The sequence below is a fragment of the Morone saxatilis genome, unplaced genomic scaffold (assembly GCF_004916995.1).
Source record: "Morone saxatilis isolate NCDOM2014 unplaced genomic scaffold, NCSU_SB_2.0 Contig1, whole genome shotgun sequence".
In the NCBI taxonomy this organism is placed as follows: Eukaryota; Metazoa; Chordata; class Actinopteri; family Moronidae; genus Morone; species Morone saxatilis.
Window position 1 is genome coordinate 9,874,990 of NW_023339651.1, and position 27,736 is coordinate 9,902,725.

Sequence of the window (27,736 nt, forward strand, 5' to 3'; positions counted from 1 at the left end):
ATGCACACTTGAGGAAGTTTATGAGACATTGTAACTCATGGAGAGTTCACACAAAGTGCTTTTTCACAAATATATTGAGGACACAGAGTAATTAAAGTGAATGCTGCATCTTCAGCCAGAGACATTTAAATTAGTCTCCATCAGTGCCTGTTTAAAATGCTTGCCATGACCCTTATGACCTTTTACATGCATAGCACAAATGCCCAGCGCATATGTACAAGCAGGGGGACATCAAATGCACCACACATACTACCACTCGAATCTACCTCTGAGAACCCGACTGACCACGTCTCTTGGTCCCTGTTATCCTGACATGTGTCTCAGCAGAGGACATGTAAAAAAAAGTGTCACGGCACTGCACTCCTCCATCTGAGTGCTACATCGACTAGCTCAGACATCGCTCAGACTGACATGCCTATTTACAAAATAATATCAGAATAAGAGATGGACTGAAAGAGATACTTTAGAGAGATATTTGTCTTAGATTATGTGATCTCCGGAAGCTTCTATCAGAAACCTCTCTTGTCTTTTAACTACATGCCTGCATTGCCAACCTCTACTACTTTTAACAAGGCATGTGCTCCGACTTCTGAATACTGACCTTGCTATGAACATATTGGTTACACACTACTTTAAACCCTGCTGTTTAGCACTATACAAACATTTAATAAATGTTTTATAATATGCTATAATGTAGTTGTAAGCGTTTATTAAAGATTTTTTTCAAAAACTCAGTAGAGGTTGGGCTTAAACAGCTAATGAATGGCAATATGGTAAATCACATGTTTAATATGATCAAATATGACTTCATGGGAGAAGTTGAAGTTGGAGAATTACTCCAAAAAATACTCTATTAATAAACACTTGAAATATCTGCTTACAAGTACTTTATGGTGTGTGATTGTGTGTGATTTATTAAATGTTTGTATAGAGCTTATAAGTGCTAAAGGGGGTATAAAGATGTTGACCTGACCTGTCCCTGAAAACAATCATAATCAGTTTACCGACTTGCTATAAGTTCGCCACGTTCATCAGTCTTCATGAGATACCCACCTATAAATCATCCGATGTCACAAGTTGGCATCAATCTTTCCTTTTGTATCCAGAGCTCTTAAATATTCATCAAATTGGACCCCAGCCAATTTAACTTTATTTCACTCTTGTAAAACTGAAAAAAACAGCCCAACAGTGTGCATGAATATTTGTGTTTTTAAAAAATCTCTTCAAGTCATAACTTCAAATCTCTCAAAGATAGGACATTCTGATGCCTGATCATGCCATCTTATTTTTTAAATGTCAAAAAAGGGGGAACAAGCTCCTTAAGGAACCCTGCGTGGAATTCTACAGCTCAACAGCACAGCAGGTAGACCTTAAAAGCAACTCAAGCGAGAAACCAGAAAGTCCAGTTCCCAGTATGAACACCTTGTTGCTATTTGCCATGTAGAGAAACATCCAGCTTCCTCATGCAGCCTCACTTACTGTTAGGTGGTCAAGGTGAGAGAACAGGTGAGAGTACTATGGGTTTGTTTTGTGTATTTAGTAAGTCGTGTGTTAGAAGTATTAGTTTGTTTCTGTTTTATGATATGCATCCACTAACTGATACATGTTTGGTTCTGTCTTTGAAAAGTGAGTGTTAAACTGTGTTAACAACAGGTATAAAGAGAATATTATTGAGTTTTAACATTACTCAGAGGCTGTATGTATATTCTTACTTATTTTCTCATTACTGCGGATATGCCTTTTTCTCTCACATGCACCTTCATGTGGGTTCTGTTTGTGAATACAACTCTATTTCATGCTCTGCTTTTCACCGAGGCATCAGCCTATTTTTAAACCCTATGTTGTTTGTTTAAAAGGTTAACTATTTCCTTGTGGGTATTTATATGCTGATTGAAGAGACAGAGACTGAAATATCCATATTGTTATTTTTGTCTAGGTGTGGTGTCACAATGCATAAGAGCCAAAAGAACGCAGGTAGTGTATCACATCTTATTTATTTATTTATGGTTTATGGTTTGATTTAGGTGTTACTAAAAATTAGTTTTTTAAAGACAAAAGATTTGTTTGACAGGGAAACCTGGAATATGCTCATGTACACATACAATGCGTAGTCTTAGTCAATTAGTCCTGCTATTTTCCTGTGTTTATTCTCTCTTAATACATCCTTTGCTGTTTTTTCCTACTAGCACCTTCAGGAAAATAAAGTAGATTTCAAAGACACAAACAATAGGCTTTTCTTTTGCCCTCAGGCGGAAATGCAGTGTTCTACAGACCAGCTATAATTACGACGGAAATAAGATCAGGTTACCTTTACAAGTCTCCTCCTCCTAACCGGTTGAACACAGAGGTAAGAGTTGGTTCAGTGGATACACTGTATTTGCAACTCTTGCTCGTGTGTGTGTTTTTTAAATTACATTTCATTGTTTATTTCATGATGTTTATTCTGCAGAAATCATGGAAGAAGCGGTATTTTGTGCTGTTCAAAATCGGTGAACAAGAACATCACCTGAAGTACTTTAGGAGTCCAGAGGAAAAGGAGAAGCCGCTCGGAGGGATAGACTTATCACAGTGTGTTACCACAAAGAACATAAACCAACATTTTTGAGTTTTCCCTTTTTTAATTTATATAATACACCAAATTTATTATTAAATTAAACTAAATTTAATGTATTTAACACCTCTCAAATGAAATGATGCAGTTATACCAGCTTTGTTTTTGAGTGTAGAACCACTCTAGTACTAAATGTTGTTTTTTTTCCAACATCATCTGTCATCATTTGTGTCCCTCTGTTAGCATCTCAATGTTGTACGTGAACCCTGAAAACCACCCAAGATGGGCATGGGTCCAGAAGTGCTTAAAGTGCTCTCCATCCTGCGTGCTCTACGTCAGGGCTGCTGAACGGGACTACTTTCTCATCGGGGATCACAGGTCAGTCAGCTGGTCTTTACAGGTGATATAAAGCACTGAGAAGATTTATAGCTTATTTGCCAATTTCCATGCAATTTACTACACTGTACTGTAAAAGCTCCACACTCAAGATAGATACTAGTCTACAAAAACACTTAAATAAGTGATAAACAATTAGAGATGTGCTTGTGTTGGGATTTTATGGTTGTGTGGGGATGAAGAATGTCAAAAAAACCTCATCTAAAATCTTATGTAACAGATCGTTATCAGTTCTCTGCAACACAGTTTGTCTGTATTTCTCAAAGAACAAGTTACTAACCATTTTGCTCTAACCAATTTTTATTAATTTGGATTGTACATAAGTGCAGCCTGTTAAAATTTTATGAATTTGAGTTTGGTTTTAGATTTTGTAATGGCAGTGTGCACTGCATTAAGTCTGTGATGGTGTAATCAACATTCAGGCCACAGCTGAGTTGGCCAATCCGCCTCTCAAGGCCCCCTCTGACACTTTCACAGTGCCTCATAAAACACTTCCCCCTGCCCTTCACACCATCTACTATTTTGGGAGTTATAACAATCAAAAAGAAATTACGATGTTGCTTTCCTGTTTAGTAACAGTGTGTCAGCTGATAATGACTTTCATTCCACTCAGCTCACACCAATTTGTTGCTACATGTCATTATTTCCACTTTATATTTGGGTTTTGGAATTGAATTTTATATAAATGTAATAGCCATAATTTGTGGAGTCCTAAAACTGGGTTTTTAAGTGTTTCATAATGCCCCTCTTGCTTTCAGCGAGGAAGTGGATGGCTGGTTTGATGACCTGTTTGACGCCCTGAAAAACCGGCCACATAAATTCATAAATTCAGAGGTACATTTAGATTTGAGTTTGTCCTTATGTATTGTAACAGCTTATGGAGAGCAAGTATCTAAGATAATTGTTTACCATCTATATCACTGTCACTGACAATCTTTTTTCCTGCTAAAGGAAATGTCTAATGGGCAGCCAATAATCGAGGTAAATATTTAAAGTCTGTTCCTCATCTGTTGATCATAAACCAGTTAGGTGAGGAGATCGATGCCACTCTCATGTAAGTATGATAAATATGTAGCTGGAGCCAACAGCTAGTAAGCTTAGCTTAGCTTAGCACAAAGACTGAAAACCTTTAACAGAGCCAGGCTAGCTCTTTCCCTCTGTTTCCAGTCTTTGTGCTAAGCTAAGCTAAGCTAACTGACTGCTGGCTGTAGCTACAGATTTACCATACAGACATAACAGTGGTCAGTCATATCAGTCTTCTCATATAAATCTAATGGGAAAGAAAGTCAATAAATATATTTTACTAAATTTTAAATAAATCTTTAATTCTTCATGTTTTTGCTAAGAAGTTTTATTAACCAATAAGTTGTTTTTTTCTCTTTCACTCTAACTATTACTTTATTTCTCTGCCTCCATTCTCACACTTTAAATGCTCAGTCTAAATTCCCTCAGTGTCCGTAGCGAATTCAACAAGCAACCACCGTACAGTTACATTAGTCATCTAATAACCGTGCTTATCAATCAACTCTCTTTTTGACTTTTGAAAATAGAATTCTCTTCCTGTTTTACCAGGTTATTTCAAAACCCAGTGCGCAGAAAAAGAATCCAAGCACTGTGTCCGATAAGGTTAGTTCATAAAGCTGTAAGATAAATGTGGCTATCTTTTCTAAATGCATGCAACCTGTCAGTCTGATCTGATTCTGAACTCAGATAGTGACTTTCCTTTGTGTGAATCTATTTGATGTGTGGACTATTTTTTTGCGTAGGGGAAGATGCATGTGAATGCCTGTATCCTTGCTATTTAGCTGTATAAAAAATGTCAACACCACCTCCACATTTAGTCATCGTTGAGAGGTACTCATGGCGCTCTAACATAACATAGCTCATAAGAACATTCAAAAGAAATAGAGCAGTCGACTGTTGCCTTAGTTGTTAGATGTATTTTAGTACAATTGTTGCAACCCCTTCTTCATTTCAGTACATCTAACATTTTAGTCAAATGCCCCCACAAAATCTCAAATACCGTTCTTTATTGTCTCACTGTTGCATGACCTTTAAGAATATCTTAATATACCCATACACGCAACTATATTAGGGTTATACCAAAATATATAACAAATGCATTCGACTAGGGACACTGAGGTGAATGAGCTGAAAACAACATACCCACTACACATTTTCACTGAGATTGTTTCATTCCTCTACAAATAAATCTTCCTGCTGTCAGAATAAAAGAAAAAAAGAAAACAGAAAAAAAATGTAAAAGATATTCTTGACATGGGTGCTTTAATGTCATTTTATCTTTCAGCAAGACTCCAAAATGCGGTCCTTGTCGGATCCGTCCTCAAATGCTCTGGATAATGATACTGAAAAACCAAAGGTGCAACATCTTGACTTGAGATGTTAGTTTGGGTGATGTTAGTTTGGGTGTTTGGTGACTTTTCTTTTGCTTCTGATCGGCCTGCAGGTTGAAGAATATTGCAAAAGACGGGCATCAGAGCCTGTGAATCCAATCTATGACTATCCGAGATCCTACTTCAGACACACACTAGTATGGCTGCAATCATTTTCAACACAATATTTTTTCAGTTTGTTTATTTTCTGTATAAAATGACAGAAAATAGAGAAAAATGCATCTAACTTAGCTTCTGAACTGCGATGTACTGTAACTAATGATAGTTGTATTTTCTGCCCTTTTTTTCTTCATAAATCTTGTGAAAAAGCTTGGGGAAAATGGTGCGCCACGTCCCAAAAGCTTGGATTCAATGTGAGTACTCATGAATTCATATTCATCACTAGCTGTACTTTGTATATTTTAGTTCAAGTAAAACACACACAGTGCTACAAAATTTCATATTAATCTTGTTTTTGTCCGTAGATATGAAACAATGATTCAAGTCAAACATAGTAAAGAGCCGGTTCAGTCAGTGTAAGTGTGATTCATAGTGACAGATCACAACAAATTTTTTTTTTCCTAAATATAATGATAAATAATTGCTGATTATTGTTGAAATGCAGTTAATTGTGCCACATGCTTCTAGGGACCAAGAGGTTGAGGAGGCTACCAGTGGCACCCTGATGAGATCTGTCACTCAGATCTATGACAAGATGAAGATCCGTGTTTCCCCACTCCCTGCGTTCGATGAGGAGACCGCCTCTGAAAACAGGTAACTCTCGGAGTTACTTTTTTGTGGTCCATGTGTGTATTTTTGACTTTTGACTTTGTCTTTGGTGTCAGTGCCCTATGCTCTTTGTACGACATGTTTTGTCAGCGCCCTAGATACCAAAATAGCTCACTCATCAGGGGTATCCACAGCCTCAGCCCTAGCCCTCGTTGGCTCAAACACTGAGACTGACAACAATGAGGGTGTTATTTTTACAGCATAAGACTGTTGACACTCCGGGACCAGTCAGGAATCTAAGAAAGGCAGCACCTCAGAGCCTGTTTAGCAACTTATGCGCTTGACTAGATGAGACATATCTTTTCATCTTGTGAAAGAGGTTCTACCTGACAGAGATGGCAGTGATCATCTTTACAGATTTATATACAAGTGAGCCATGAAAATGCATGCATGATACAGTTTTTTCAGACCTTGTATAAGCTGAACAGGTCAGGTGTGACAATCGACATCTTCCGCATGTTAGCTGTTTATTATTGTTAGATCCATAATAAGCTACATTGCTTGTGGCAGGCAGGTTTGACTGCACTGTAATGTGTGCTATGTTATGTTAAGCCACAACTGACAATTATAGGATAATGCTAAATGCTAAAATGTTGTGTAACAGCAAAACAAGTGAAGCAGAGTAAAGCAACAATATCTCTGATCACTCTATCAAACATTAGTTTATATTAACCAGAAGCTACTTGTCAAGTGAGGCTGTAGATGGAAAATCCCTGCGTGGAGTGAGCTGAGAAAGGGTGTGTTTAATTGCTACAGTATGAATCAACTCTTCATTTGTAAGAGAAATCCTATTCTGTTTCCTCTTTCGAAACTTACATTGTCTTTAAACAAAACACTGCACATGTCCGAGTAACCACTTGTGAAGCGTTTACATGCTTGAACGCTAAAAATAAAATAAAGAAACGCCCCTTTTGAAGCAAACCGCATAACCAGCGCACATTTTCATGACCTTATCAAATTCAAATCACTGATGATTATCCTATTCTTGGAAGCTTGGAACAGGTTTACCATCAAAAAACAACAAAAAAAGTAGGAAGTCTGTAATGCCCTTATAATGCTGGGTGTGAATTCGACTTTGATTCATGTAGCATGTCAGATCTGCTGTTTTTCTACAGCGAGGTAGCTTTGACTTCTTTGTTTACCAAGACCATTTTGTTAATCACCAGTACAGCAGGCGGTAAATTAAAATCGTCCACATTGTTCGTGCCTCTTCCAGCTGTTCCATGCCATCAACTCCTGTATAAAAATACACTTTTTCTGCTGTTTGTTTTCCTAAATTTGCTATAATACAGAGCTGTGTGATAATTCTGCCTCTCACACTGATGTCAGATTTCTTTCTAAGTGGCCGACCGCTGTGCTGCCACACCGGAGAACATCTTCTCTTCTACATTTGGCATATGGGTCAAAAGACTTGTCTCTAAAGCGCCTCTAAATTAGAATTCCTCTTGTGCCTCTGCAGTGATTTGGGAATTATTTGCTTCTCCCATGCTGCTTTTATGAACTATTTTTAAAAAGAAAATCTCAAGACATCTGGTCCCCTTTCTGTATAACAGAGAGAAACCTTTGGTTTTTAGAACGCTCTTTTACCCATGACCAACCCTTTCTTCTTCTTTTTATTGACGTTATTTTCTGGCACAAGGGTGATTGTGGACTTGTGTCCATCCAAGGCTTCTAATACGGCGCCAAAATATGTTGTTATGCTGTCTGCCTGTGGGTCACCCCCCTCCATAGTGCATGCAGATTCAGATGGTGTTCTTCCTCTGCGTCATTTTGTACTCAACATGAAGTGTTGGCCTTGGCTCCTGCTACATGAGAGCCTTGTTGTGTTTTATTCCCACTGTCTCTCAAAGCTGTCTTTTGTCTGATGTCAACGTGGAATCAGTGACTGGTAGCTAAATGTAACAGAAACATGTACAGAGATCTGATGTTATATTCCCTTGTGCTGTTGTTTGCTTTTGCAGAGAGGAAAGGCATCTGACTCCAGACTTGAGCAGCAGCTCCAGTGACAACGGTGCCATCTCTCCTGTAGAGATGCTGGAGAGAACAAATGTGCACACACTGGATAAACAAAGCTCTACTGAAAGGTAATAGACCCTGAATGCAGAAACGTAACTAGTAATAAAATAAACATAATATACATGAAATAGGGAGGTTTTGTGTGGAATAAGATGAACATCATTCAACAGTTGCTCTACTTTTAAATAGTACAGACATTTGAACCCCCCTTGTGCTGTTGCCAATTAAAAATTCATAAACAGCTTTGTAATGGTTACAGAGAGCTAAAATAAAAGAAGTCATCATGTTTAAGGTGACTCAGTGAAATAAATAACCAGACAGGACTGCTGGGAACAACGCTGACATGTTGCTGGACTGGTTAGAGTGGTTTCTATAGGTTTCTAGCAGCAGACGGTGGTATGATGATAGCTGAATAATAATGAGCAGTACTCGACATTAAACATTAGTAAATCAGGTGATTTTGACACCAGAATGTAAATGGGTTGTTCAAAGAAAAGTCTATACTATATAAAGTCCTTATCTATACTCAGGCCACTATAATAGAGGAAGGAGGCAATAACAACCATACATTTCTGCCTTTATGTGCTTGTTCACCACATCCCATGCAGACAAAATATCATCTGAATAGTCAAAGGTTTCTGTTTTATTTTTTCCTCATTAGTTGGCAATTCACATCTTTAAATCAAGCAGTTGGTTTGCCACCTTTTTACCAATTATTTTATCAAAGATTTACTGAATTGACTATGCAACGCAAACAGTAACTGGAATATTTTTATAACATTATTATAATTCTTACAAGTGAACCATTTTAATTCCTTGGATGTCAAGATTTATTTATATAATTCTCCAATATATACAGTGCCATTATATAAAGCTTTTTTTTGTCTTGTTTTTCTTTTAAGCCTCGACACCCTCACCTCAGAGGAGAGAGATTTTGAGATCAAGCAGGCAGATCTGAAAAAACACCTGACATTAACAGAAGTGGACGGGAAACCAACGTAAGTTTCGTTGTTGGACAATAAAAATATCTCAGATATTGGACTGTTTTGATTGAGAATTAAATTAAAAATAATTAAAAATTAATTAGAAAGGCTAAACCAGATTCACTGCAGGTTTGTCTTCATCCCGTATAGGACCGATTCCCATTACTTTAAAACACTGTTCACATCAGGAAATGTTGGCCAGCAATGCTGCATGTCCTTATTTGCTCTTTTTTAAGGTTGAGGAAAGTCAGACTTAATGCTGCGCTGCATGAGCTGTTTGTTCATTTCATCTGTGATGGATGATCGGAGCATTCAGCCGTATAGTTTGGACACTGGGGCACACATTAATACTGCGACTTGGTACACGCTCTTTGCATTTATTGGTTTAATTACACAAAATCCAAATTGTGGATAAGATGTGGAAAAAACACACTGGTTTACTTCTCAGCTGCTTTGTTACAAAGCACACACCAGATTTTTTCCCATATCAGGGTCAGTTAAGTTCTTCTAAACTCTGTTTTATTATTATCTTGGTTGAGTTTTCACATCAAGCCAGGCTTACAGTAATTTGGTTCAGATTTAACTTTTTGAAGCATCAGTAACTGTAGATCTGGAATGTAACACAATGTCTACACAGGCTGTGCAGTGAAGGCAGCATTTAAGCAGAGCAGCAGTAGCCAGTGTCTACACAGGATGCTTTCAGGCACAGTATTGAGTATAGGTCACCCAATGCACAATCATTGTAGTTACATATGTACAATATGAAAATAGACTTATTAAAATATACTTATAATACACATATGCTACTGTGCCTTGTCGTTCTGTATCTAGTGCAAAGTAAAGAGACTTTTGGTCTTGAAGACATTCTGCAATTCATCTTTCACCAGTTGAACTGATAATGTCTCCTGGTTCAGTGAACCAAGTCCCAGTTGCCTTTCTCTTAATACATCATGGGACCTGGATGACTAAGACTGTCTTTATAGACATTATACCAAATCCATATTAGAGGCAAAATTAAGCCATGATATAGATGTAAAAATATAATATAAAAAAGCATACAAATAAATGTCAAACACTGTGTGAATTAGAGCTAATAGAGTAAATCTAAGAAGCAGAATGTGTTTGTTTGTGTGTCAGTGTGTCTGGATGGACAGGCCAACCGCAGTCAGTGTGCCTGTTTCACAAAGGAGACCAGATTCTGGGAATTAATGACCTGCACACCAGCAGCGTGGAGGAGTTCAACATGTACCTCAGCAAGTCTCTCAAGAATGAGGTACGTCCACATTGTCAGTGTCGATGATACTGTCGCTTGCATGCGTCATTGAACGTGTGAGTAGAGAGATAAATGATCTCTCTTTTTAGGTGAAAGTGACCATCCTGCGTCTATCTGGATGCCCGCCTCTGCATTTGCCAAACATCCACTGCAGCAACTGACTGCAAACTCAGAGACAATACTTCCACTGTATGTCTTGGTGTGTTCGAATGACTCTCTGAGGCACTTCCTTTCTGTGAATGGTGGGTTTGTACCATGTATTTACCACTTTAGACAACTGACAGTATTTTCCCATGGCTGTGGGCACTTACTTTTGATCTGTCACTCTACCTAAATATCTAGAGGAGCTTAAAGTGTTGGAAAAAGGATAAAAAAAGAAGGATGTTTAAATGAATCTGGCACACATTATATATAAAAGATCAAATGCATTTTAGTTGCCAAGCACTTTTTGTGCAAACAATGACTTGCAGTTTTAACAGAGCATGATTCATGATATTTTTAGTTCATTGTGTACTGTGTTTACTGTAGATAACATGTCGTAAGCAGAAGGAAACAAAAGGCAAATGTTTTACCTAAACGTATTTCCTCATACTGCCTGTATGAGGATAAACTGAAATTGTGCAAGGCATGTAGTGTAAAAGTGAAATACGCACAACGTTACTGTATATATACTTACTATTAAACAACTATATTTTTACACTATACTAATAATCAAAATGTTTGTACACTTTAAACGCACATGAGATACTTTAGAACCATCAACTATCAACAAAGATCTTTTCTCTGGATCTAATGTGACTTCTGTAAGAACCTTATTTTTAATAATCAACTTTAAGATGATTAGATGATAAGTAGAAAGTGTTCGTAAGTGGTTTTAGGAACACAAAGATGATGTTGGGCATAAGACAGGACGCTCTGAATCAACATTTTTAATTCCAATGAAAAGAATGAAAAGATAACCAATGTTTCCATAAATATTCAAACTCCATTTCTGTCTTAGGACTTGAGCGAGAACTGAGTTGCACAACTATTGTGAATGTCATCACCCAGCAATGCTGATTCATTTCCAGCTAACTCAGTATGCGGCATTTATGATGACATTTCTTTGTAAGCCATGCCTGTCTAATGACGTCTTCTTCACAAAAGAGCACAAAAAGGATGTGCTGTATGTTAATATGTGTTTGGATTCATTAAAAGAAGGCAGATATAGATCTAAATTTAAACTGTCCTTTCCTTATTTATATCCAGAAGGCTTTGGCAGAAATTAGGAGTGGATGAATAACAAAAAGATTCATGAAGAGACCAGTATTTAAAGTTGTCCACACCTCAGGGAAAGTCTGGTGAATTAATATGCCGACAGAATGGTGTTTCACCTCAGGCTGTTTCACTCATTTCTCTCTGATTTGAAGCAGAAATGGTGACTCATAAACTACATTTCTGAAATGTAGTTTTATTGTAACTTGGGAAGATGGTTTTAATCCTTTTAAAATTATGTCTGCTGACCATTGCCACTCCCGAACAAAGACAACATGAAATGGAATTGATCTGCATGACATGACTTGATGGTGACTTAAAGTACTACAAACCATTCTGAGTTTTATATTTTAAAATGCTTTTTTAAATGTTGTCCACTGACCAATGTCCATAAAGGGCAAGGAAACGCGTGTCTCTAAACTCTGAAATGATATCTGACATTGTTAATATTCACACAAGTCCTTTTCCAATCACATCATATCAGGCTTTCCGAGTTCTGACAAAGAAATTATTCAGGACATCTACTTTTTTAAGGCCACTCTTCAACTGTGATGCTCAAGCTGTGCTGTATTGTAAATACGCTTTTTATATATAAATGCATTTTTCACAAGGGTGCAGCAAATGCAGGTTGTACTGAGACAATTAATCTGTGTTTTTATTTGTGAAATGATTATGAATAAACTTTTTCCAGATTGTTAAATCAATGAACATTTGTATTTCTTTCTCTAACAGCCTTATTTTTGTACTTAAGAATGTAAAGTACACCGCACATAAAACAGAGCAGGCTGCAGAGTTCACACAGCAACCTTACGTATATCATCTATTGGAATCATTACTAAAATTAAGCAATATAATTAAATTATTTCCACCTGATTTACTTCCAAAATTGACTAATAATTAAGTTTAAGCTTCTTTTCTGGCATAGTCCAGTTAAGTACGACACCTGAAGCCATTCTTACAGCGTTTTTGACCAGTTTCACATAACCTCTTTTTTTTTCTCTATACTATATTTTCTGTTGTCTAACAAGCTCTTTTTTTTATACACTGACAGAATCCTCCATGAATCCATGTGAACTTCATTATCTTTAAAAATCAGACACCAATAAAGCAAACATACTGTTCTGTGACTGAAATAGACACACATTTCAACAAGCGCCCCAGTCAATCCGGTTTCAGTTTGGCAAGACTTCATACATATAATTAATGCCCGAGGGAAGAACACGATACACCATTATTAGTAATGGTGCACTGGAAATGGTTTGCTCTGGGTGCAAATAGTAATAAACTGGTTATAACATAAGTCAAATAGTGAAGAGCATGATGATTTAAAATATGAAAAGAGGCAAGAGGTGTAATTAGATGCTGTGAGACGTTTTTAAAGCAGCGATTTCCAGATCAGCTAGCTACGCTAAGAATGACGCACTCATAACAAGTGATTCAGGGTTCATAAATATGCCAGGCAGCTCTTACGGTCCTCTTATGCAGGTGTTAATGGGAAAATATTTTCGGTGTTTAGAATCTAGAGTGTATGATTTTCCTCACTCTGGTCTCTGAGATTTAACAAACAACAGCTCAGGCAGATGGGATGATGTGAAGTTGTCCTACATGAAAAAAGAGAAATCATGCAGAGAAAAGCTGGTTTTATAAAGAATGAGATTCCGATCTATCTCTGTACCGCACGTCTCTGCCGTCTCAGAGATAAACTACTGAAAAACCTGAAAGCACTGTCTTCAAGACAAGATAGAATTTTCAAAGCCACTATGCAACAATGGCAGTCCTCCAACATTATATTAGCCCGCAGAGGCATTGATGGGGTTGCACAAATACATACTGTAGTGAAAAACCAGATATTGTCCTAAAGTGAAGAGAAAATAATAAAGCTCATGTTGAATTTCATGCACAATGATTTTTTCTTGACATGAAAAGAAATTAAAAGGTTAATGTTGCAAGAAAGTGTTAAAAAATGTTTTAAAACATTTATTTTTTTTTAACCTGAAAATTTAGATCACATAGAAAAATATACAGATAATTAAAAAATTGCACAATTTCAAAGCAGCACTTGCAGTATATTGTTGACAAACAATGTGGAAACAGTGGAAGTGGCCACAACACTCAGTAACCACATCCAATTTATTCAGTTCCGATGTATAATACTTTCGGATGGCACAGTGCTGATACATGTGGGACCTCAGGTCACATTCACACAAAACAGCTTCCAGAGTTGTCAGTTATTTTAGTTCAGTCTATTGTGAATAAAAGCACAACCTGGATAGTAAATTGATTCAAGAGCATATACTCGACCTTTTTTAAATCATGGATGCATTTCATGTTCACCTACTTCATCACAACCGCCTCGCTCTTACAGTGAAACTTCAGTGAAAGTAATAAAATGAGTAGTGTTCAAATGCTTTTGTTCCCCGTGGCCTTTCGGCATTCGAAGCATTGAGAATTAATTGGTTTTGCTCTTATTACCAACGAGCTGCAGAAAGGCCGGCTGCAAAAGCACCGTTTACTAATAGTTACAGTTTAGTTTTAGTTTCCATGAGCCACTCACTAAAGAACCTCTCCATAGCCTTCCTGCTATCCCATTTGCCGTTGTTGACTGTAGGGATGATCTTGAGGGGCTGGAGCCACTGGACGAAACGCTTCATCTCCAGAAAGCTGCTGTGTTCGCTGTACGGGATTCCTGAAAACAAGAACACAGAAGGGTTTGTCATCATCACGACTTATCAGCCTGCAGATAGCCCACGCTTTGTTTTTCCTGACAGGGTTATTTCCAAGTGTGGGTTGTAATTATCTTTTATCATTATCTAGCTTTCTATTTGTTAAGGAGACAAGTCCTGTAGAGGAAAACGCCAGCAGTGGTTTCGAACTGAACCAGAGGGACTTTTCAGACATGATTTTCACTTTCAATCAGCTCGTTCACTTTGATATTTTTCTTTCCAGTTTCCTTATAAGAAACACAAAGCTCAGTTTGGTTTGAGGTAAAAACTTGTCAGGGAACCAGATGTCTAAAAGTATGGGGATGATGTCAATCAGACAAGCAACAGGGAAAAGTCTTACAAGAGGGACCAGATGCTCAACAAAGCTACAGGCTCAGACTTCGTCCGATTTCAGATGCTGAAACATTGAAACTGTCATATGATTCATTTCTTTTGTTTTCGAGGAGAGAATAAGAAGACATCTAGGGACTGCTGCAGGAAAGCTGCTGCCTTTTGTTTGTCCTCGCTTCGCCCCTCCACAGGTTTGATGTGCTCCGCTGCTTTAAACAGCTATAGCTGAAACTAAGCCTGCTCAAGTATACAGTCAATCTTACCACATGCGGAGAACAATATTAGGAGCAGTAGTAGCATATGGCTGGGAAGAACAAGGAGGAGGAGACCCACGCAAAGCAAAGAGAGAGAGAGGGAGAGAAGAGAGAGAAGGGAAACAGACGGAGAGAGGAGGAGAGAGAGAGAGAGACAGAGAGAGAGAGAGAGAGAGTGCAAATTGGCTTCTGCCTGACTGACACACAAACTGCTGAGAAGGAAGAAATTATATGCAAGTGTGCATCGCAAAAGCCTCTTGCTGGTGATTGTAGGTTACAGGCCAGATGGCTGATGCTGTTGATGGATCTATTAAGAACATGGAACAGCGGACAGGAAGAAAAAAACTGGCTAAATTTGCAGCGGCAAATCAAGTCATGACCCATTTCAACACTGGGGTTTAACGCCTGGCTACTGTCCAGCAGTGCTGTCCAAGATACGGCATTCTCTTGATTATATCCCTCTCGTCACCAAGCTGAAGTAACTGAGCTGTGATCTATTGTTTATTCTCACACTCCCGTCTGACTCTCCCTCCCCTCCTTCCTCCTCCTCCTCCTCCTGTCTTTGCCAAAAGAGGGAGCTGTAGGCTAAATACAACAATGTGAGGAGCGTTCACGTTTTTGGCAGGAGAAAAATGCTGCTGTTGTAATTAAGTCTTAGCAACGTGTGGCAGGACGACATGGTTATTTACCATAATAAGGTTCTGCTTTTGGTAGGTAAAAGACAGGAGCGCATTAAAAACTTCAACACCTCCGCTCTTGCAGAAGAATTTAAATACTAAGAAACAGCAGTAACATTTATACTGAAAAGATTTACGAATGAAAAACATTTCACCTGTGATAGAGCGCGATCTTTTTTGGGCCTTATAGCAAAGTATTCAGTTAATACTCTCATGCAAATGTATGTTATTCCTCCTGACAATAACAAAACAAAACAAAACAAAAAGATTAGTGCATACCATAGATGGAGATGTTGCCACTGATCTGAGGCTGAATATCCTCCACCGATTCCACCTGCTGGCTGAAGGTCCAGCCTGTAGGCTTGAAGGCCACCAGCCGATCATACTGCCTTGAAAAGCGTGCCAGGTAATCCTGCAGTTTCTAAAGACGAGATGAGGAGGTTGACAAGGAGATGCAGAAGAGAGAAAAGAAATGCCCTATGTGAGCATGATCTCAGAGAACTCGTCACATGCTGATTAACTGAAATGCGTCAATGAAATCACTGTTGCTAGCAAACATACAAAGCTCTCTTCCAAAACATATATAGATAACATGTTTGTGCAGCTTTTGTGCTCCCAAGATTTGACCGTTTAAGAGCAGCACTGGGAAGAATCATCCTCAGATATCGACTACCTGGACCCTAGGTACACTCCAAACATGAAAAACAAGTTATTCACTTACGTTAACCTTGTGTCAGCTGATAACAAACCTGCATAGAGGTTATTCCCAATTTGCTATAAAATTAATGCAAACATTTAACTTAAAATGAGTTCTTATACAGTTTTATCTACACATTTATTTCAAGGTGACTTTCAAGGTGTTTTCCCAAGTTGTTGTAGCTCTTCTTGATAAAAACTGCTCAGAGATTCACTACACAAACATCTCACTGCAAACCTAAACCGCATCTATTTCCCCCCAAGTCAGCCTTTCTGTGCCTAGTGAGGCCTGAATTAACCAACTCTGGGACTTATCTGTAGTTATACAGATGGCACATTAAAATGCTTTTCCTTTTGGAAAGATGATGTGTTTGGTCATCATAATTAGCATTTCCTAATTATTTTTACTCCTGTCCTAGTTACTTGCATACAAATGGACTGTAAGCAGAATAGAGGACATGTGCACATCAAAATAAAGTGTCCAGAAATAATTTAAAACAACAGACCATTTGAGAAATAGTGTATAACTATAGTTTTATTCCCCTTCAACTTATCCAAATGCATGGACTTGCATGCAGTGGATAAAAAGAGTCTGATGTGATATATTTTCTGGTTGTTTTACTCCAAATCAGTGATGTTAAACATGCCCCTAAAATAGAACATTTTTTTATATTCCTGACGCCCCAGAGTCCCAGCCTAATAACTGTTCTTTTCAGATCAGTTAAAATGGATGTTTCAATGGAAAATGAGACTACTGCACCTACTTTAAAGGAGAGCTGCATCATGGGAAGCACGTGGACCTGGGCTGCCTTCCAGTCAGTGGTTATACGTTGTTTGACGTGCTCTGACTCCAGACAGCACATGGTGTTGTATTTGTCTCTAGAGAGGCACACTTTAGTCCCCAGGACCTCCGCTAGTGCTACGAATGAAGCAGAACAAGGTCCGTGTGAAAACCAGGAATGTGGGGAATTCAGCCAGCACGTACTTGCAGTTAAGAACCCCCTGTTGTTACCCCCCCCCCAAAGTAACAATTTGTACATTTTATTTCAGGATTAAGTTTATGCGCTCTAAAGAACTCCAGCCCAGTATTTTACTATACACCAACGTCGCACAACACATTGTACAAACTGTAAACTGTTGAATAACTATTTTTTTAAAACAAAGAAAAACTAAACAATCTGGATATATTTGATCATGTCCACTACTATGTAAAGTGTGTGTTTAAGAGCACAAACACTCCTGTGGAATAACAAGAGAACAAAGTGGCTGTCAGTTGAATCAGCTGTAGTACCGCCCCCCCCCCCTTTCAATTTCATGCAGAGATTGCAGAAGCAAAGGTGATTAGAGAATGAATGCATGCTGTCTGTTTGCTTCACTACGCCAAAGTGGAACAGACCATTATTCACAACATGCGTCAGAGGACTGTTTGCCTGTCCGCATGAGGACAACACATATTGAGTGGCTCTTTCCTCAAAACAGACTAATCCACCATTCTCCACACCGCTCCCACTTCAATACAAGACGTAATCTCGCATGACCTTTCAACGGGAGGAAAGGTCAGGTAGTGATACAAGGCTACAGAAGAAAATCCATTCATCTTACTAGTAGGTTTAGAAACAGACTTACTTTGTGTCTAACAGTTTGTGTTGGTGGCAGTTACTCACAATATCACCCAAACTTTGAGATGGGAATAAATACAATTTTACTGATGCCATTATTGATTCTGTTTATAGGTGGGGTTCTTTATCGATTTCCTTATTGTTTCCTGATCAATTGATAATGGACATGCTGCTCGATTGGGAAGTAGTGGCACTAACACATGACATTACTACCACTGTTGAAATGAAGACATTCTTTAGACAGTTGCTCCCTCTTGTTACAAGTTTCCAGCAGTGTAGATGCACAAGTTTGACGTGCATTTCAAATCTGTGGCATCAATAAAAGGAATTGATAAGCTTGAAGGCATACAATTCAGATGGATTAGACAATTTGAGAACGGGTTCTCAAGCCCCATCCCTACCAAGAGTTAAATGAATGAAATGACCATGTCATTTGCAGTAATATCATTAAAAAGATTAGAAAAAAAAAAAAAAAATTTAATTTTTGATTTTGTTTTGATTTTCTAATAGTTTGTAGTATAATAAGTCACCATCACATGAGCTACAATGCTTGGAGCTTTAATTTCACTTAAAAGATTATATGATGAGAAAATAATGTTTCTTTTTAATTTATGAAATCTTTTTTATCTTTATCTTTTTTCTTTATTATGTTGTTCGCATTCCTGATAAGGTTCAATTTTAAGAGTTTCAAGCAATAAAAAAAAAGCTAAAAAATGCTTTCACTATTCCCCTTCATCTATAAACAAAAGCAGATCACTCTTTGTAATAATTCATTGTAAATCATGCCAGGGTTGCCATGTCATTGATTTCAACTAAACACTCACCCAGAAAGACCTTCTCTTTTCCCACAGAATAGGATCCACACACCACAAGTGTACGTGGGTTGAGCGTCACCAATTCAAAGGCTGTGCTGGCTGCAAAATTGATGACCTCTTGCTGTCTGGGGAAAGTGTACTCAGGGCTGCAGTAGCTAGGGGGATAAAAGCTAACATTGAAAATCTGTACATGTTATATTGATTGGCTGAGAAGAGTCTTATTTATGGCAACTGCCCATAAAGGTCACACAGCTAAGAGTACTAACGTCGTGTCCAGGTACAGCGTCTGCACCCTGCAGCTGAGTAACTCTGGGTAGGTCTCCATCGAGGGATCAGCTCTGAAGTCTCCAGTGTGGAGGACGGTCTGTCCATCGGGCAGGAAGAAGAGCAGCATGGAAGCTCCTGGACAACTGAATGAACACACACAGGCAGCAGTTGAAGCTGGATATATGAACTATATTTCTCATTGTAGGATGAACTAGCATCTTCTTAGAAGCTCTAAAGGTTGACCATCACTAGTGTTAGGCTTGAATTCATGGCATACACTTTCAAAACTGAATATACTGAAGAAAATGGCTTGTGATACAGGGTTGGAGTAGCCGTAAAAAAAAGTCTATTAGTGAAAGAATAATTTAGATAATTAGCTTGGGGCTGTCTGAATTTAAGATGAGTGTCAGACATTCGACTGAAATTCAATCTGCTTCCATATCCTTTTTTAAAATGCTTGTTTTAAACTTGTATGATAATAAAGATACCCACAGTATCGATTTAAATCATTTTTTTAATGGTCTGGCTATAAGTGCATTTGTGTAAGGTCACTTCTTTAATAAAGCCTGTTAACAAGCCATCAAAAAGCCATAAACTATCAAGCCACTGTTAAGTAGCTGATTACTACTCGGTGGCTGATAATGACGTTATGGATGACTCACTGGTTGGCATCCAGGAGGATGACCTTGACTCCCTCCACAGTGACCTCGGTGTTCATGGGGAGGATGTGGATGTACTGCTCTGCCACCTTAAGTTTGGTCTTCACTAGATTTCCTGTAATCTGACCGGGAGACGACGCAGTATAGTTTACTTTTATACAGTCATGCAGCAGCAGCCACTATGCACCAGTCTCAGCTCTCATCACGTTGCTGCTCATTGACTAATTCACCCACAACACCCGTGAAATCATTTCTTCAGTGATTCTGATCATCTGATAACTTTTCTGGGCTATGACCCACCTAGCATCCAAGTTGAATTTCTGTGACCTACCAAATAAACAAAACCCCAATGGAGTCCTAATCAGTCCTTACAAGTCTGTTTTTAGTTGTGATCCCAAGAGGACACACACTCCACTGTGATAAATCATGACCCATTTGACAGGAGAACTTAATTAATATCCTGCATCTTTTGCCAATATATTTTAATCTAGATACTATCTATTGGGCTATTATGATTAGCTTCAGAGGTATGACTAATGTCTAAATGGGATATAATAGCCCATTAAGATAAAATGTACGATACCTGAAGTAATGTCTAATTTGAAGCTGAATTAAAATTTTGAATTAAAATTTTTTGTTTGGCAATAAATTGACCTCAGTTCATTCAGTTTATTGCTTAATTCACACCTTAATTGGTTGCAACGTTTGCACAGTGATAACTAAGACCCAGGCAAACTAAATTTGCTGGATATTAAATGTCTTTATCCAAAACTGTGTCAAAAAACCATAAAGGTCTTCACATTTCAATGAGCTCCAATATGGTCAGAGGCATTGGCGACTTGGTATTCATAACTGCCAACTGCAAGCTAATTTTTCATTACAATGCAGTCAATGCAGTGCACAGAGATAACAAATGGATCATGCATTTACTCTGTGAATTCTATGGAAGAGAGCAGTGAGGAAGCTTTTTAATGAGGGGCAAAATACTTTCAAAGAACTCATCGCTTCCATAGTATCCAAGGACTAACAGGCCTTTGGAGGGAGACTGCCATTTATTTACCCCACAACCCGTCAGACACATCACTGTTCCATTGTTTTCCAGTATGAATTAGACAAATGTAGAAATTGTGTGGGATGCAGTTTCAGCAGTGGACTAAAATTAAAACTGGGGTAAAAACCAACATCCATAACCTTCATGTCAAGAAAAATAGGCCAAAAATGGCAGTCTCATGTGGATCAAGTCATAAAATAATAATATAGTAATGTAATTGACTCCTAAAATACATTTGTGCAGCTCAACATATGGCTAGTAGATGCACAACCCAGACAGTATAAACCCCATACCAGATGAAATACATAGCAATACACCAGTTAAAGGAATTAAAATCATACTGTAATATATACATATTTCAAAATAGCCAAAACTTGACTTACTCTGTTACAGTAGATTGGTAATGTGGAGTTCTTGGTCAACCCTCCGTAGTGGTCTGAGTGGAAATGTGTGAGGAAGTAGGCAGTAATGCCCTCAATCTCTCCGTAATGAAAAGCATCTATGACAAACTTTGTACCTGAACAAAATCATATACAAATATCTTAGCACAGAATAATTCAACTTTAAATGTATGCAGCAATATGCGATATATGGTCACTCACTGACCTGGAATCTTCTTGTAGAAGGGACAACGTGGTAACTCTACTTCTCCATCAGCGTTCACTCTGTTCCACCTTCTTCCTCCTCTCCATCCTCTGGTCCTACCTCTCTCTGCTTCTCCCTGAGCGTTTGGTACATTATCTACAGTCACTGTACCCTGTGAGGTTTCTGCCGTTGTGTCAGCCTTACTTTTTCTTTGCCTTTCTCTCCTTGGTCGTCTCTGTCTTGAGTTTTCACCAAGTGTTGGAACAGAGGTGGAGTTGAGCTCATTCGGTCCACTCTCAGCCTCTTTCTCCTTCTCCTTCTCCTTGAGGGGTTTCAGGCCAAAAAACACCCCAATGTCTGTCTGCTTCAGACAGGACGCCTGACCTGCCTTGCTCTGGCCCTTCTGAGGCGCCATGGTGTGAGATCTTTGGACAGTGGAGGTTTGTAATGAAGGCACTTGAGAAGAAGTTGTGTGAGGTTGTTCTGATTGAACACTGTTGTCATTCAAGTTTCTTAAATGCTGGCTTGAGCTTAGGAGACTTTCTCTCAGGCGCTCTAAAACAATACTTTGTGGAGACTGAATGCTACTCTTACATGGACTGATGGCACTGGTAGATCTACTGGCAGCTTCTTTTTCACCTGTGGAATTTGATTTGTTTTCAGCAGCTGTAGAGGCAGCTAGCTGATTGGTGGGCTGTACTGACGTAAGTGACTTCAGCTGGGTGTTTAAGGAAGCATGCTCCTTTTCCTGCACAGTATTGGTTTCAAAGTTATCTATAAATTGAGACAGGAGCTCATCTTCACTTGAGAAACCGTCACTAAACAGCAACATCGAGTCTTCGCCTTCATTTCCAGATGCATCGTTATTAAAGAGGGCTTTTTTACATTCGCTGATTTGGACTTCGGCCTCTGCAGGGAACTCAGAAAGTGGAGAATAGGATATTGCATCATTGTCAGGGGATGGTTCACTTTTGGTAAAACCTTCACAAGCTTTTCTTCCACTCTCAGTCTTGACAGGAGTGGATGGAAGCTCTGTTCTACTTTCTTGGGAAGCACTAATAGACTTTTTAGTAGAGGACGACCAGCCTTTCTTTTTCTTAAAATCCTCTGGGGCAGGTGAACGCAGAAACCGAAGGCCGTTGGTGAGTTTAGGCGGAGGTGTTCCCGTCTGACTGTTGTGTGGGGATGCGGTACGACAGGATCGGGCAGAAAGACTGTCCTGTGAAGTCTCTAAAACAGAGCTATCCACCTCGTTTAACAGTCCGGGGAGACAACTGAGGCTGCTCTCCCTGCTGGTCTCTGCCTCTGCCTGCTGGGACAGACTGAGGAGGGCTGTGTCACTGTTTGCTCGACCGTGGGCCAGAAGTGTGTGGTTGAATTTCTTGTAATGGTTTGGAATGGTGGAGGAGCACCGGAGGCCATCGGGACATTCTGTGTGAACAGATAAAACTCGTTATTATATTATTATTACTATAAATTAGTCTCATGGCAGCAGGGTTCAAAAAGCACCTAAATACAAAATCTACTAAAAGAATTTGACAGTATTCAAAGACTTTGAGGTGCATTTTTTTTTTTTAAATGAGCACTAATCTGATTATCCACATTACTCACCATGAACAGACATACTCAAACAATTGTATTAAGTCTGCTGTGGCTCTTGGGGGAGCTTCCTAAGGCAAATAACACTGATTATGTCGTCATGGTTTTCTTGAACTGGGCTTGAGAATTTTGAACACAAAGCTCGTCTTAGACACTAGGGGACATTCACCAGTCAGGGAGGATCTGATGCCACTGCCGCATCGTGAGAATTATTGCCGGAATTATCAGTTTCCCTCTTGTAAATAAAGTAAAGTGTTATGCTCATTTTGAACATAGTTTTTTTTTTGTCTCTTGTGATACAATCTAATACATACATAGATAATTAGGGTTTCTGATGTGGATGATGTATGTTCTGTAAGTGAGGAGGAACGTGTATTTGGGATTGGTATCAAGTGAATCAGTCCTTTTCAGATCAAGCATATGAAGAAGTATAGGATGTATTGTACCTTTGCACGTGTCCCTGGGAGTGTCAAGACATTCAGCAACATGCCATCTTTGAGTCTGTACCACCAAAATGGAAAAGGGCATCTGACACATGGGGCAAAAGTCACCCGAGGATGATCCCTCAGCAGCAGCATTGTCTGTTTGCACTGTGCCATCAATGGGAGAAGACTTTGGGGACACACTGTGTGCTTTTAGACTGCTGTGTCCGTCTGTGTGAACACCAGTGGGGCAGTCTCCACTCTCAGCTGTCCTGCCAGGTGACTTGACCGAGCAAGAGGTGTCTCTCTTGGGGTTTTTTCTGGACGTGCATCTCCTGCTGGTGACAGGTGCAGGTGCAGACGGTGATTCGTGCACCTTTTTCTTCTTCTTCGGAAGAGGTTTGTACTCCCAAATGTCATTTTCGGAGTCGTCCTTCTGTGACATTTGGAGAAAAAAGGAGCGTAACGCCTATAATGTGACCCAGTGACCTCCTCGACACCCTGGTTATTACACAGGCTTTGACGTTTGATAACATCCCGCAGTCGCCGAAGAATAATACACAACACAGTAGATTAACGACTACTGTAAATATGAATGATACTGTAAAGGATAACTGTAGTTTCTCATAATTAATAGTTATAATATCGAGCTAGCATGCTGTTTCATGTTAACACTTACCGCCACAGGAAACAATGAATGTGGTAAAAGACAAGTAGAGGAACAGAGCAGCATATTCGCTACATATTTCGCGTTGTTAATTAATTAATTAATTGTTCGAATTAAAGACTGGAAAGAACAAATAAATTTAATGATAATTAATTTAGTTAAAGTCTGGAAAAAAAGCTTTCTTGTCTTTTTTTTTTTTTTAATTTTATCGTCGTGTCGAATCCGCGGTTGAATCTTTCTGAGTTTACCTCAGCTAGCTGGTAGATGTTGGAAACATGGCGTCCCAGTGCAGCCTCTCCACCTTATTTCCGATCCAGAGTGAGCTGGATTGCGCTGTAGAAGAAGCTCAGACACAACAAGAGAAAGAAAACCTCGTCTTCCAGTGTTTGAAAAAACTAGACGAGAGAGAGGATCTGAAGATACCCGATTTCCAGACAGGTTAGACCTTAATGTCGCAGCTCTCTCTGTCTCTCTCTCTCTGTCTCTCAAAGCAGTTTAACTTGAGTTTGCTAACACTACATGTCACTACAGGACTCGACATGTTCACACAGTGTGAATACTTCACAGTCAGGGTTTCTTCTCCTTTTTAAAAAGCCAACTCTGGCGGTTTTTCGCCATGTTTATGTGTGTTTCTCACAGTATCAAAAGCACTTCAACCACTAGTGTTTCTGTACATTAGAGATCTTATCTATACCCAAAACAGCCAGTGAGAGAGAGGAGGAGCATCAAAGACTCATTTAGATTAAATCAAGAGCAGCTGCTTTGGGTAGGAGGTTCAACTTTTTAAAAATACTTCTTGTGGTCTGTCCAAGTACTTTCTTAAGTGACCCAGTTTTTCTTTTATAACAGTGAATAGGTAATAACAATATTCTCTGTCTTTGTCTTCCTCAGGGACATGTCAACATGCTCCCCTGTAAAACCTTCATGTTATTTTCAATATGAAGCATTAACTTCCAATTTCAGTGGGAAATCTAACCTATAATACAGTTACAGTGTTGGTTATAGCAGAAACATAAGCAGGATTACTGTGCAGACCTCTGCTTCCTCAGTGGTTCAGTTCATCTAGGAATTTGTGTTTTAGTTTGTTTGTTTAACAGCAACAACAAAAGCATACAAATGGGAATAACATAACAGTTGTCTTTAGTGGCTGCTGTCGTAAGTGCACCAAATAATATGAATTGTGTCGGCGCGTGACTGAAAAATGAAAAGAGCTAAATTAAGAAAAGAATAATCTAATGCCTCTGTTGTCAACACTCCTGTTATATCTCATCACACCAGTAGATGGGGATCTACAGTAGAACATCAAATAGCTGAATAAATATATGTGTGTAGATGAAATGGGATTATATCTGGGCCCTTTAAACAACCCCTCAGGACAATTTTAAACTGCATAACAGACACATTTGAAATGTTTGTCTCTCTATATATTTAGCCAATTTGTGTTATATAGTTTTGGGGCTATCTCTCTCTCTCTATATGACATTACCTGACAAACAGGCAGCATGACGGCAAAAAGGAGTAGCTTACCTTGATTACAGAAAGTGAGTGCCTCCAGAGGGCACATACAACACGTCATTTGCTTTTTGTCACTATAACTGTGTAACTTGACCCATTCATTTCAGGATTACTTCCCATTTGCATGGTCAAAGATACTTAATAAGCATTATTTTCCTTGATCTCTCCTTCATGTAGACCTTAAATGAATACCAGCTCAGTGTTTAGACCACACAAATAAGGAAGGGGTTGTGAGATAATCCTGGCAGGCGTTTCCCTATGTTCACATTAAACTAAAGTAAAGCAGCATTTTGGGTACCAGAGAAGATTTGCAATCAGAGACTTTGAAAGAGCTATTTCTGCTTTCTCCCACTTGCATCATTGTTAAAGCCAGAAAAAAGACAGATTCTTCCTCTTTTTTTTTAAAATTAACCTTTGTTTAACAAGGTCAAGTGCAACTGAGATTAGAAGACTTTTCTAAGGAGACGTTGCAGAGCTAGGCAGCAGCATAAGTAAGACAAAGACTTTAAAACCGGCAGTAAAATATTCAGAGCAAATAACGAATGCTGTGTAGAGGGTAGAGTATTATTTTCTATTGCTTTCACGCTGGGTTTTGGTGCTCAGTATGCTGTAAAGCAAATGTATTAGTCAAGTGCATGTGAGTGTGACGAACATTATCAGACACAATCTGGAGTTCGTGCGAGGTAAATACGAAAACATTTATCAGACAATCTAGATCTACAGAAATTAATTTTAGGCATTGAATAGTTTCATAACACTTTAGAAGCTGTGAGCGCTTCCATGTCATTTCTTTTATCCATCAACGTTCTTACTCATGTGACATAAATCCAGTATCAGGCCTGACAGATAGACCCCTACAGTGATGGGCACTGTAAAGCCTTTGCCTACACTGTGACTAAACATAATTAATAAGATGACAGCATCATTTTCCACTCTTGTGATTTGCTCCAGGCTTGGAATGGCTGAACACGGAGGGGCCTCTGTCTTTGAACAAGGAGCTGGCTGGTAAAGTGGTGCTGCTGGACTTCTTTACTTACTGCTGCATCAACTGCATGCACATCCTGCCTGACCTTCACCAGCTAGAGAAGAAGCACTCTGTCAAAGGTATGGACTTACAAAAGCACACTCAACATGGCTTAAAGGGGTTGAGAGATTAGATTGATGCACAGAGTAATGCCATATCTCACAAGTTCATATAGCTAATTTACAATGCAAAAATCTTCCATTGTACACAGTAAAAACCCTATATGATGTGGAAAAATAAGACAGTCCTCCCTAAGTAGACTTCTCATAATCCTCCCGCTATTAAAGCTAAGCCGAAGCAAAGAAGCAATGTGTCAATGCATTAATAAGTGGAATTATGATAATGAGAGAAGATTTGATATTCATGTGAAGGCTGTTGTTACAAGGCACCTCGGAAAGCACAGTGGGTCTGAGCCATTTGGCAGAAGGGGGAAACTGGGGAACAAATACAAGGCGTTTGTCTTCTGTTTATTTGGGTTTGGTCTCTCACACTGAATTGTCAAGTGTGCCTATAATCCTGTTTATCAAGCACACACTGTCCCTTACCTGCCGAATTTGTTCAAAATTAAATATTTCTAAAAAGCAGCGCTGGCCTGAGTAGTACAGCTACAGTGGGCCTCGCATGAGTCAGTGGCCTGGCAGGCTTTACTGAGGGAACACAATTCCATTGATACCTTATTATGTGTCATGCTGCGTCACAGGAACATGTGTAAGTTCACTGGGGCAGAGAAGCTGTAGTACATCAACTCAACTTCTCCCCTCTTCTTTTCCATGAGCACGAGGGCTCTTATCTCAGCTGTGAAGAGAGAGTGACTAAAAATACTTCCAAGCTGCAGCGTCGTCAAGTACGGGGCCCATAATTGTACCCTGCTGTAGTTCACTGTATGGCTCTTTATATAGCCACTCCATGTTAAGCATAATCACATCCGACTGAGTCTGGCATCCTGCTGACCCTTCAAGGGATCATCTGAGGAAGTTGTGCAGCTTGAAATTCAGTGTGTGAGCCAGGCGGGACACAGAACACACACACTGCAGTGCCACCGCACATTATCGCACTCGCCTTATCTTTGGCACTGCTATGGGTACATTCTGTTTGCTGCTCTGGTCAGTGAGGTGTGGGAGCCACCCTGTCCAGTCACTCCCACAATCCATCCCCCCACACCCACCCACCCACCCATC

General features: G+C 39.1%; 3 protein-coding genes across 4 annotated transcripts in view; 2 read left to right on the forward strand and 1 right to left on the reverse strand.

The window, feature by feature from the left end:
• The first annotated feature begins 1,415 nt into the window (after window positions 1-1,415).
• LOC118335819 (pleckstrin homology domain-containing family S member 1-like) lies at window positions 1,416-12,355 on the forward strand. Of its 2 annotated transcripts, XM_035672266.1 has the most exons (17): window positions 1,416-1,506; window positions 1,937-1,974; window positions 2,250-2,347; window positions 2,450-2,568; window positions 2,795-2,929; window positions 3,706-3,781; window positions 3,899-3,928; window positions 4,520-4,573; window positions 5,256-5,327; window positions 5,415-5,498; window positions 5,671-5,714; window positions 5,826-5,876; window positions 5,989-6,114; window positions 8,091-8,213; window positions 9,048-9,143; window positions 10,266-10,401; window positions 10,491-12,355. In XM_035672266.1, exons 2-17 carry the CDS (start codon window positions 1,950-1,952, stop codon window positions 10,560-10,562), a joined length of 1,341 nt encoding a protein of 446 aa, XP_035528159.1. In that variant the 5' UTR covers window positions 1,416-1,506; window positions 1,937-1,949; the 3' UTR covers window positions 10,563-12,355. The 2 variants fall into 2 exon arrangements, with proteins under 2 accessions (XP_035528159.1, XP_035528168.1); XM_035672275.1 differs by lacking the exon at window positions 4,520-4,573.
• A 1,276-nt stretch (window positions 12,356-13,631) lies between these two features.
• Window positions 13,632-24,074, reverse strand: dclre1a (DNA cross-link repair 1A (PSO2 homolog, S. cerevisiae)). Its single transcript, XM_035658287.1, has 9 exons — window positions 23,377-24,074; window positions 21,353-22,762; window positions 21,130-21,263; window positions 19,699-19,817; window positions 19,036-19,179; window positions 18,779-18,924; window positions 17,100-17,254; window positions 15,919-16,060; window positions 13,632-14,341 (listed from the first exon to the last, which is right to left on the reverse strand). The coding sequence occupies exons 1-9, from the start codon at window positions 23,795-23,797 to the stop codon at window positions 14,175-14,177; spliced, it is 2,838 nt and encodes a 945-aa protein (XP_035514180.1). The 5' UTR covers window positions 23,798-24,074; the 3' UTR covers window positions 13,632-14,174.
• Window positions 24,075-24,267: 193 nt separating this feature from the next.
• The window catches only part of nhlrc2 (NHL repeat containing 2), a 20,696-nt gene continuing 17,227 nt past the window's right edge, over window positions 24,268-27,736 (forward strand). The window contains exons 1-2 of the mRNA XM_035666710.1: window positions 24,268-24,457; window positions 26,486-26,638. Of these exons, the coding sequence (XP_035522603.1) occupies window positions 24,295-24,457; window positions 26,486-26,638 (316 nt within the window). The 5' untranslated portion in view covers window positions 24,268-24,294. The remainder of the gene's footprint in view (window positions 24,458-26,485; window positions 26,639-27,736) is intronic.